The sequence below is a fragment of the Xiphophorus hellerii genome, chromosome 12, assembly GCF_003331165.1.
Source record: "Xiphophorus hellerii strain 12219 chromosome 12, Xiphophorus_hellerii-4.1, whole genome shotgun sequence".
Classification (NCBI taxonomy): Eukaryota; Metazoa; Chordata; class Actinopteri; order Cyprinodontiformes; family Poeciliidae; genus Xiphophorus; species Xiphophorus hellerii.
Window position 1 is genome coordinate 16,086,469 of NC_045683.1, and position 12,517 is coordinate 16,098,985.

The 12,517-nt window shown below is 38.6% G+C and overlaps 1 protein-coding gene across 1 annotated transcript; it reads right to left on the minus strand.

Moving 5' to 3' along the window:
• Nucleotides 1-2,388: 2,388 nt before the first annotated feature.
• On the minus strand, nucleotides 2,389-3,742 carry LOC116730334 (hydroxycarboxylic acid receptor 2-like). The gene is given in 2 exon segments (XM_032579465.1): nucleotides 2,389-2,529; nucleotides 2,531-3,742. Coding segments are annotated over 2 exon segments (954 nt in total). The 5' UTR covers nucleotides 3,461-3,742; the 3' UTR covers nucleotides 2,389-2,505.
• Between the last annotated feature and the right edge of the window lie 8,775 nt (nucleotides 3,743-12,517).

The window sequence follows — 12,517 nt, forward strand, 5'->3', positions numbered from 1 at the left end:
TTGGTTGAGTAATTCTTTAAGAGGGAAAATGAGCAGTGCATCTCTTTTTATTTACCTTTCGGCTTATTTATGTTAAAGCTGGTCATTTCACCCCTTCAGTAAGTATTGACCAGAAGCTAGAGGCCTTTGGAATAATAGATGAATCTTCACCAATTGAGCCGTCAGACGTTTTTATAATTTTCCACAACCATGTGGGAAAGTCTCCCCATCTTTTCTGAGTAGGCTGCTACTCAAAGGGAAAACGGAGAGGCGAAGGTTCCTCCCCAGTAGCTTATTGTCTTTGAATCTCACCGTGGTCAATGATATAAACAATCCCACCCATTTGGCAGGAGACTTCAGTCTCTGTCGGCCAGGGGTCACACACACACTGGAAGTGTGTTTCACTACCTCAGTCCCGTCTATTTCTCCCGAGGATGGGAAACATTGGCACAACGTCTTTTGAGTCAGAGCTCCGCTCTCTGTAAAGCAAACGCTGTGCAGAGCTTTATCTCTGTCTGTGGCTGATGCAGCTGTTAACAAAAAGAGAGATTTTGATGAAATCTCTGGAAATCAGATTACAAAACACAACAGGAGATGGATCGCAAGGCTGATGGAGCACCAAAAGCTTTCTTTTTTTTTTTTAAGGGACCGCTTGAGAAGTCTCACTTTTTGCATGTTGTTGAATTTTCGAGCTTTGACAAAACATTGACGCGTCTTTAGCTTCTGGAAGTTTATAATGCATAAGCACGGAATAGTGTCTTTGTGGATTGGAGATTTAAATCTTATACTTCTCTTTAAAATCTGCAACATTCTTTTTTCTCTTTTACATGAACTGATCCGTAAAACAATAAAGAAAGTGACACAATTCAGGCACGGACTGACGCAGTGAATTCAGAACAATGAGCGAATAAAAATCCGGTGGGGTAGGTTAGGACAGGGGGGAAAAAGACAGACAGGTTAGTCGCTGGACAAATCGCTCTAGTGTTTGTAGAAGGCCTGAAGGTCTTACTGCTTTGGGTTTCACAACAATCTGAAGTGGGGTAGGAGGAAGATCTGTCCTTATATTTCAGCAGCTGGAGATCAGGGCGATGATGATCAGGTCCGAATGGTCACAGCTCAGCAGCAGCTGTGACAGACAGTTAGCTGGCCAGACCTCAAAGGAAACCAGACATCTACAGTATATCAGCCATGAAGGGTTTGCTAGGTACATCTTAATTTACAAACTTTGTTTTACAGAGCCTGTATTTTGAAATAATATTTTTTTGCAATACAGCTAAATTTGTTCTCCAATGCCTGGAATGTTATAAATAGTGATGGGGGCGGGGGGATATGTAGTTTTCATATGCAAAACATGCAGGAAGCCCAGACGTATCAACATTTCCATACAGCATACAGTCAAACTCAATAATATGTGAGATTCATGCATTTTAAGACCTTTGTAATTTATTAAAGTATTCACTGAAAAAGTAGACAAGTGACCCAGAGGAATCTGGTGCTGTAAAAAATATACATTAGTTGGGATACACAAGTAAAAATAGACTGACTGAAAAAATGTTAATCTAATTAAAAATGGGTGATTTGATCTCTCACCAAATGTTGAACAATATTTTTAAAGACGAGCTCCATTGCTCCTAATCAGCTTGTCATTTTGTGACTGAGAAACAATGGTACTGTAGAAATACATGAAGCTAGAAAAGTTTAATATTGGAAAGTGTGGAGCTTTCACATTGACATCTGCTTAATGACTATCACCAAATACGTCAAAGTGAAGAGATGTCTGAGGTTAATATTTAGCTTTCTGCATTGATTTGAAATTACTCATAACCATATTTAAAGTCTTTCTGAAAATTGACATGGAGGATTTTTTGCATTTGTGTTCACAAAGAGACTCATCATTTAAAAATAGTCAAGTAAGCTTTATTTATTGCACATTTGATGACTGGTACAAGACAAGCTAAAGTCTGAAATACAATCCATACTATCATCCATCCACCAAAGTATTTAAACTAATCTATGGTTCAGCAAACTTAAAGATGACACATAATTTGGTTGCAAAAACCCTACAAGAAACAGACCGTTTTAATGAAACCAAACCTTTTGATGCAATGTCCTATAAGTACATGTACTACTTATTCAGTGTAGTTCTTTAAGTTGTTTGGTTTTAGACAGCAAATGTCACACATTTGATGACATATGTACAAAAATATCAGATGACCTTAATTTGCATTCAATGCCTGTTCATTGACAACATTTGTTTCCATATAAGGTCATGAGAAGAAAAAACAATCATTAAAGCGATGTTCCACCAGAAAAGTGAACAAAAAGTGCAAAACTTTCACATAAAATGCACAACAAAAGAAATTATATAAAAAAATGCATTCATGGTCATACATAGACATGCTGAGGCATGCTTGTGCAAGAAAAGTACAGTTAACCCATTTTCAGCGGCTATAAGGGAAGTAAGAACAGCATCATCTTGCTCAAACTTGATGCGGTTTAACCAGATGTTAACTCTGAGTTTGCAGATCACAGCTGGCTGTGCGACTGGGACTGCCGTCTCACGTGTTTTCTTTTCCGTGCTCTCACAAGTCTCTGTCTGAGGCAGATGCAGCGTTCTCCTGCAGATGTTCTTGAAGGCCGGGCTGGAGAAGTAGTAGACCACGGGATCCAGCACGCTGTTGAGATAAGTCAAACTGATGGTGATGTAGAACACGGTGGTGAGCTGCTCCACGTCATCACAGACGAATCCTGGGAGCATCTTGATCCACATGGTCAACAGAGTGATGTTGCTGGGGAGGAAGCAGACGATGAAGAGCACCACCACCACCACGATGAAGTACAGAGCCTTTTTGAACTTGGTTTGGTTGGTCAGCTGTCTCCTCCTTAGGTGGCCGATGATTTGGAAGGTGCAGTAGAGGATCACCAGCAGAGGCATGTAGAAAGAGAAGAGAAATGTGAATTTGTGCCAGGACAGGTTTCCTCTGGAGGTCGTGTCCACCATGAAGCTTTCGCAGTAGGTTGTGTTGATGTGATGCAGAAAGAAGACATGGGCGGTCATTGTAATGGGGACCAGCCACAGCACCAGAGCGCCCAACATGGCCTTGCCCACGCTCAGGGAGTTAATGGGATGGTGGGGATGCACCACACGCATGTACCTGTCCAGGGCGATGACCATCAGGAAGAAAGTGCTCCCGCTGCGGTTCATCGCCAGCATGAAGAGGCAGACGTTACAGATCGTCTCACCGAAAATCCAGCGGATCCCCGACAGGTAGTAGCTGGCTCGGAGGGGCAGAGCCATGATGAGCATGAAGTCAGCCACTGCCAGGTTGAAGAGTAGCACCGTGCTGCTTTTCCAGGGCCTCAAGTGGAAGCAGAAGATGAAAAGAGCAAAACCGTTTCCAGCGAGACCCAGAACGAACTCTGTGACCAGCAGCGGAGGGAGCACTCTGATCAGCACGGGTCCACTGAAGTTGCACAGCATGTCGGCGTTTGGCGTTGCTTTGATGCCTGCAGACGAGAGAATGAGCCCCAGAAAGGCCTGTCCTCCCTTAAAAGGGAAACCTCAACGCAGAAAAAAAAAAAGTGCTAGTTGTGTGGTTTGAGTTTTCCAGGAAGCCATAAAGTTCTTCTTTTGTTTACTTTTAATTCAGATTTTTTCAAAGATTTTCTCATCGTTTAGAAAGTTGCACACATGTTCTTTTCAGTACATAGCCATCTGCTTACATGCAAGATGCATTTTATTCACCATCATGTTGCAGGTGATTGCAACCACAGTCAAGCTGAGTCAAATCTATTGGCCAAACTGAAGTAAAAGCTTCTAAACTGAATGGAAATACCTCAAAGCAATACTTCAACTATATTTCATAGAGAATAAACACCTATTACTCAGTGGCAGCACTTCTCCTTTCAGCAGTGGCTATTAATTTCCCTTCTGAGAAACCAGAGTTGAGACACGATGAACACAAAGTCCCACACATGTTAAAGTCAAGTCTAACAGGTTTATTGTTGCACGACTGAGAAACGGATCTCCTTAAAAAGAAACATTTGTATGAAGAATAAACCCTCCCCTCAGTTTGAGATGACAAAAGCTGACTTTGATTACAAACCAACATTTCCCCAAAGCAACATGCTACAGCACGTTGGAAAAGCGTCCATATCTCTTGGATCATTACACATTACATCCACCAATTTTAATGCATTTTATTTGGATTTTATGTAGACCAAAATAATTCATATAACAGTTTTTTTTCACAAAGCAATATTTGTAAAGTGTGGTGAACATTCAGCTCCTTTTACACCCATGTATGAACAACCAACAGCCTTCAGGAGTCACCTCATCAGTAAATGGTGTCCACTGGCATCCATTTATCTCACTTTAAATACAGAGGGGTTTGTTTGAGAACAAACGGCATCATGAAGGAACACAGCAGACGGAGTTAAAGAAGGGTTACGTTACGAAAGAGGAGAGTATTCCCCAGAGAATAATTAGAGGCACGTGGTAACTCTGGAGGAGCTGCAGAGATCCACAGATGGACAACTATTCGCAAATTTTACCCGTATGGAAATTATGAACGGTAAAAGAAGTCTGCTGCAGGTCTAGTAGGGGATGCAACAAACATGTGGAAGAAGGTGAGCCACACCCAACCTGAACTCACCATCCATGGTAACGGCAGCATCATGTCGAGGGAATGCTTTCCTACAACACGAACGTTGGGCAGCCTAATCAAAGTCCAGACTTATTTCCAATTAAGAATCTGAGGCAAGAATTTAAAGTTGATCTTCTAAGATGCTCTTCATCTGATCTGGCTGACCGTTAAGCTATTTTTACATACTTGGTCCAGAGATACTCTACCTTCAGCATGGTTATTACAAAAACGCTTCTCCACTAAGCCTTTAACTACATTCTTAGGAGCAGCTGCACTGAGAAGCAGTTTGTATGTTGGATCTCAGCATACAATGCTGTGTTCATGTCTCAGAAATTCACTGTTCAGCTCCTCACATTGTTGGCCTCTTTGTAAAATTCCAGTGGAATACATTGAAGTTTGTGTTTTAGGTTAGTTAGAGGTCAGCTTACAGAGTGTTGTGGAAAAAACTATTACCAAACACTGTACAGGTAAAATCACTCAATCAGGTTTATTTATGACTTGTGCACAACTCAGAGAGCTCGTAGGACAATCGATAATGAAGCAAGTCTGGATGAAAAAGCTCTGCCAGGCAGAAACAACACATGAGTTTTATACCAAGGATAAAGGTCCCAAAACAAGAGGCGAGACAGACTGGTTCTAATGCAGCTGTGGAAAACAACTCCCAACCTTCTACATGTAACCCAAATAGTTATATTTTGGTGGGACTATACAGGAACTTAGAATACACATATAGCAATACAAATAGCAGATGTGACCTTATTATAATTTTCCCCTTCAATAGCCTTGTAATCGAATATTATTTTTACATCACAAACAACACAGTGTGTGTTTTCTGACTGGAAATGGTTAAATATAAATTTCTACTGACCCACAGGAGAGTTTTACTGCTGTCAGTCTTTTCTCTACATAAAACCAGGAAGGTTTGACATTATTCTTACCAAGAACTGTAGTATGTGAAGAAGAGAAGTGATATTGGTAGGTTGTGTCCAGACTTCTACATCCTCAACAATGTTTCGGTTTTATTCAGAGTATGAAGTGAAGTACGACGGGAATCTCTCATGGTGTGTTAGAAACGTGCATTTGCGCTCGTGGTCTTTATTTGCAGATGCATGTGGCAAGCAAAACCAAAGTGTGAAACCTAAGGTGTGATGATGAGCATTTGGCTGATTGGTTTCAATTATAGCCTTGAACAAAGGAACATTAGAGTGTGTGATACTTTCTTTATTGATCTGGTTTCCTGTTAGCAACCATTGACACCAAAAGTTAATTCCTTTCATCTGAGAGGGAGAGTTTGGACAAAACTAAATGATCCAGTACTAAAATAATTCCAAACATGCATCAGGATGACATTAAGCTTCTGGAAATGAAACTGCTACCAGCTTTGTAAAAAAGACAGGTTAAAATATCCAACCAGGATTGTGTTGAATTTAAACCTCTTGATAGTTACAGAAAGTGTTTGGTGTACGTTGAACTACAGTCAATAAATAGCTGAATGTGTGTTTGAGTCTGTATTTTCTGATCAGAGGGAAATAGGAAATGAAAATTAATTGTTTTTTCCATGATGGCTGTCTGTAACCTTTCCCACGCTGAGCTGTATGTGCATGGGTCGGGTGTATCCCTTTCTAAACATTCACCAACCTCTCAGTGGTAATTATCAACCAGCTCATTTAATTCTTGGCATCAACAAAGCTAAAATAACTGGAGCAGATATTGGAAGAAAAACAAAACCACCAAGACACAGGTGTTTTGATCTGATACATCTACCAAGAATTGCATTAAAACATGCAAATAAAAACATTTTAAAAACATAAAGTAGAGCTCCACCACCACGACTTTACTTTCTAAACACCCAGGAGCATTCATGGTCAATAAAGGGGATTTCAACCGTTCTTCACTGAACACTTTCCTGCTGCCAAACGTTCACCAGCATGTCGAGTCGACTGGCCCAGGAAAGATAATAAAACACTTGATCTTCTGTATGATAATGTCAGTGCCACTGCTTTATGTATATACATTGGTGGTTAACACTACTTTACTGTATAAAAATTAGCATTTTATTTTGTATTTCACTGTTTTCTGTATGCCATGCTGCTGCTGCTCAACATTTCCCCAATTCTGGGATAAGTAAAGAACATTCTATCTTATTCATAAACCTAAAAATGTCTTTAAAAAAATTAATGGACATTAATTTATTCATTTGATCTTGCAGTCAACATTTTTGCAAGAGCCATTCCTCTTCTCACAGTCTAGCTACAGACTTCAGTATGTTTCATTGAGACCAATACAAAGTAGAGATGCAAGAATCTGCAAATTGTTGCATGGATGTGCATTCAGCCCTTTTATTCTGATGCCTCCAAATAAAATTACTGCATCCAATCATCTTCAATGGCCCCATTAAGAAACCCCGTTTTTAAACTGCGTTTTGTTCCAGCAGCAGCATTTGTAAAGCTACTCCTAGACGAACATGTTGAGTCACAATTATTGTATTTAAGTTGAATCTGTTGCATCATTTTATCCATTTAATTGATTAGTTTTATAATTAAGTCGATACTTTTTTCTTTTTTTACTTTGTATTGCCATTAGTGTATATAATTAATATATAATTAATAGAGTACCCCAGTGTCTAATGATCTGAAACACACTGATCACTAGATCAGTGTGCATTTAAACTATTCTGCAAAGTTGAAATGCACAACAGGAAACCTACCAGGAAATTACCGCCCACCTGCACCGGCTGATAAAACAAGCAGGAAATCTATCAGAACAGAAAGAGGAGAATCTGTTACCTATTATTTATGCATTCCACAAAGCTAATTATTGAAAAAGTTTTTCTTAAAAATAGACGTGGAAGAAGAGACACTGATCAGTTGAGATAATACAAAATACTGTTTATGTTGAAAACTTAACAGCAATAACACCAAAGCGCCACTATGCAAGAAATCTCATATCTAATTTGGGTATGAAAGCAGCATTCAAAGATATTTGAATATCTCGATTTCTCTGAGTCAATCAATCTTGTTTAAAAATATTACCAAAGTTTCAATGGAAAGTTAATCCACAAATAACATTGAACAAAATTTCCCACTTCTCTCAGTCAAAAACCTTTTTGGCATGAAGACTCAGAGGAACAATCTGATTTCTGTTTTTATTTATGTGATCCATTATATTTAGTGTTTGAATATTACCTTGCGATTTGTCTTTGCTTAATAAAGCAGATCCGATTGAATCGAGTTAAGGGTGAGAATATTTAAAATCCTTTCGGCAGACCTCCACCCATAGATAGGGTGACGTCGCATCGGTCACCGTTCAGAAACACTCACCTCTTCCTCAGCAGGGAGTGTGGTCTGGTGAGACACTCCCTCATGCTAATTAGAGAACCAGAGTTACATTCACAACATTAACTTCTCTTTTATAGTGTTTGTTTTGTGTCTCACTATGGGGATAAATACTGATTCCCAGATTGGCAGACTATGCCAGTTAAAATGACAAATGTTCCCAGTGGCCAATCTGTAAGCGGTCGCACTACTGAGAGCCGGCACTTAAGGGCAGAATTATGTAAAGTTGAAATTTTGTTTTAGCTTTATTTCATGGTATAATGTTATTCCTGGAGTTTAATTCTTTCATGAAACTCCCTCACTCAGCTCCTGCAGACTAGCGGCAGCAGCAATTAACAAACACATGGTGGAACTTCATGTGTTTGTATGCTGAGATCAACATACAAACTGCTTCTCAGTGCAGCGCTCCTAAGAATGTAGTTAAAGGCTTAATGGAGAAGCGTTTTTGTAATAACCGTGCTGAAGGTGGAGTGTCAGGAAGAGCAGGAATTTCTTAAAGAGACAGAGGCCAATTTCAAGGCATTAAATTGTGAAGTCAATGTTTTGATGTAAACAGTATGTTTATGACAACTGAAGGATAACATAGTAATTTAATTATGCTATAAAATACTACATGTCTGCTTCTGAACACACCCTACATCAAATAAAAAGACACACACAGATTTTTTTCCACACCGTCTCACATTAAATCAAACCAAACTTCTCTTGATTTTGGTCAATGGGAAACTGTGGTCAGTTGGAAATGGCAAAATTATTTATATTTGCTAAAAAATTTAAGGCCAAATGTTTTGTGTTTCCTTCCTCACAGTAGTTTGCTGGACTTCAGGTCCGATTCTCCTGACAGAACTGGTGCAGCTCAGGTCGCACACACCTTTTCACAACTTCTCCAAACGACAGAGATCAGGGCTAAACATCAACAAAACATTGACTGGGTTGTTCTGCAGCAGTGGAGGGAGAACTCTGATCAGCACCGGTCCACTGAAGTTGCACAGCATGTTGGTGTTTGGTGTTGCTTTGATGCCTGCAGACGAGAGAATGAGCTCCAGAAAGGCAATCTGCACTTCACAAGGAAGACCAACATAGAAAAAAGTGCTAAATGTGCGGTTTGAGATTTTCAGGAAGCCATGAGGTTCTTCTTTTTATTTACATTTAAATCAGGATTTTAATATAAACTAGCTAAGACCTTTTTCGTTAAGATTTTTTAAGGCCTTTATTCAACAGCAGCTTGACAGGAAGGAGGTCAGAGAGAGAAGGAGACGACATGCAGTGAATGTCCCCGGGCCGGGAACCGAACCAGGGAACACTGTGTGGAAGACTGTAGGCTCTGTTTATGTTGGAACCAAAACCTGTAGACGTCATATGTTTCTGGATTTACATTATGTCCTCAGGATAATTATAAAAAGTGATAATCAATAAAATGATTTATTAAATAGTCTCATAGTGTTGCAATGTATGATCAAAGGCTAACACTGTTGCACACAAAGTGATTGGTCTGCTGTTAAACGTTTTGAATGTTCATAATTTCAATTACTTTCTGATGCACTTTAACACAGGAGATAAAACAAATTATATGCAACTGTAACTCAATATGAATTTAATTTTAGTTGATAGTTTACACATTTAATTGTTTGTGTGTTTAACTGATTGCTGCATCATTTGTATAAATATTAATTTTCTTTTTTGAATGTAGTTTTAATTGAAATTATACACTTAATAAATATTTGTTATTGTTTCTAGGATTCAGTATCCAACACGATTCAGTCTTTTCTGCAGGTTCATTTCAAAGTTGGGCTATCTAAAAACAGGTCTAAATACAAAGAGAGCCGTGATTTGATACACTACGTGAATTTAATGATTTGATTTGGGCTTCAGTATCTTAATCTATGACACAAATAAGCACAGCTTCCTAACAACGTAACAAAAACAGCAAATTAATGAAGATCCTTTGATCGGGTGACATCCGATCCCTGTGAGCAGCCAGAAACCTGCTGACTGAACCAGATCGGAGACTGGAGAATCTCAGGAGACGTGTAATTGCTCAGCATTTCATTATGGCACTCGGCAGAGTCTTTGTCATTGAATTTGTCCAATCTTAATTAAAACGTTGCTTCCGTTTGTGGCTTGCAGCACGAGATCAGTTTAGAGGTAGATTAAAGCATGTTTTACTGCCTGCTGGTGGAGATAAATTAAAAGCTTTATGCGTTCAGATGATCTGAGGGTCAGATTTCCAAAGGCTGCCACAGAAGTATCTACTGCCATCTAGTGGACAAAGCTTAAAAATGCAGATTTTTCTAAAGTAACTGCTGAGGGTCAAACAAAAAGGAGAAAGCGTTTGAAATCATTTTAACCTTTGTAATCAATTTATTTGTTAAACAAATTTGTACTGAGCAACTCTCTTAAGCGTCGTGATAGAAATATTGTCTATCTACGAGGTTTTCCTTTGTTTTATAAATCTCATCATTAATGCAACATACCTGAACAATATTAATAAAACTTAAGAATTTTCAACCAATCAATGCCTATTTCAGCAATTTAACTTTTATTTAATCATTTGTATTTTAGTTATTTCCATAGCAAACACATTTATTTTCTGAAATATTTCCTTACTTGGCAATTCTAATAATTACCTCACTTTTGTTATTCCATTATTTAGAGAAGAGTTGAGAAAAGAGCTTAGATTTGATGCCACTTGTTTAATCCAAGTCATACAAATGTAAAAAACTGGCAGCAAAACTAAAACTGAATCATTTTTAGAATTTGACCAAAATCATTAAATAGTCTTTGAAATAAAATTTTTTTTTTTTCCCTCCATGGCAAATATGTACATTGGCAGATTTTTAGTAAATGAAAAAATATTTTCATCTAGTGGACGGCAGACAAGCATAACACTTTGAAAGAATCTCAACACTAAGAAAGAGAATAAAAAGAATTGAATCTAAGAAATAGTATCAAATTGTAATGGGGATCAACTTAGAAACAAGACGGATTGATTTATTAAGTTTAAAGGCACATTGAAAGCACAAATGTATTACATTTGATTCAAAATGAAGTAAGGGACTTTTAAAATATCTAAGAACTTAACACAACTGCATCAAAAAACTTGAGTAAAAAAGTGAAAACAGGTAGATTTTCCACCTTTCTACAGTTCTCTTTACGAAAAGCCTTGCGTGACTTCATTCACCCAGCGTAACGTCAGCCACATACTTTGAATGAATCATGCATTTCTTTGAGCCGCTCATCCATGGATGTTACTGCTTCTGCCTCATCGGATTGGATTCTGCTTTGTAATGTTTGCGTAGAGTTCAGACAGGGGCGGAAAAATCTGAATGAGCCGGTTTGGCCTGCAGGACAGACAACATGTTCCTGTCATGTCCACCTCCTGTTGTCCCACCAGCCATTGTGTTTCCTTCACCTGCATACCTGTGAACAAAAACATCACGGTTGAAACTCCACCCAGCCCCAAAAAAAAACTAAACAAGAAATTCCAGTCGGACAAACTTGTAAGCAATATTTTTCATGTACATCAATGTACATGAAAAATACAGTTTTGCTTGTGTTGTCTCCAAACTCTGCAGACAGTAAAAAGTCGATCAAAGATCAATACGCATAGTCAACTTTTTGCACACGTCACACGTCTGGTTTGAAAATGAAAGAGCAAGAAACACAACCCACTGTGGTAAACCATTGAAAAGCAAACCAAGGAAAGGTTACAAAATAAAGAGGAAGTATAGATGAATCTAAACAGCAACAGAGAATAAAACTAATACGCTACAATAGGATGAATTTCACCCTAACTTATAGCCAAAATAAAAAATTTTGAGCATTGTATTAGAAGATTTTGCAGTGACATTGGTAAATATTGCAATGATGACTTCAGTGGTGGTGTATGCCTGTTTCTCTGCTCCTCTATCTGTGCTTCTATCACTCTGTGACCTTTAGCATTTTGGCTGGTGTAATTTGTATCCAGTGTTATCATCCGCTGCTCCGTCCAGAAACTATGTCCAAATGGCTAAATGACTAAATATTACATTAGCAGGAAAAATGCAAGTTCATAACTCTTGGAGTAAACAATTATTGCACTCCAAGCAGTCCTGTTCAGCAAAGGAGTCATGCTGTGGGAATCATCTTCTTCAGGGAAGCTGATGGAAAAAGGATGGAGCTAAATTAAGTGAGAAAAAATGCTTAGAGGCTGGAAGAAACTTTAAACATAAAGCAGTCCCACAGGAACATGGTTTAGATCAAGGCATATCTATGTATTAGAATGGTATTTTCAGAGTTTAAACTTAAATCTAATATACGTACAAGAGTGGGGGAAATCAAAGATGGAGGCTATGTGATTTTATTTGAGGGCTCACTGAATGAAAATATTACATTTTTTGGGGGGGGGGGGGGGGGGGGCTGGGCTGAGTCCCCACTGTTAGAGGATCCCCCAAAAACCGCTATTTTATTTTAAACACCATTAAAACCCAGAGTGAGTCTTAATTTAATCTGAAGTGGTAATTATGTGTTATACTTGAAATCTTACATGTCAGTCCACCCACATCATCTGTTTCTCGT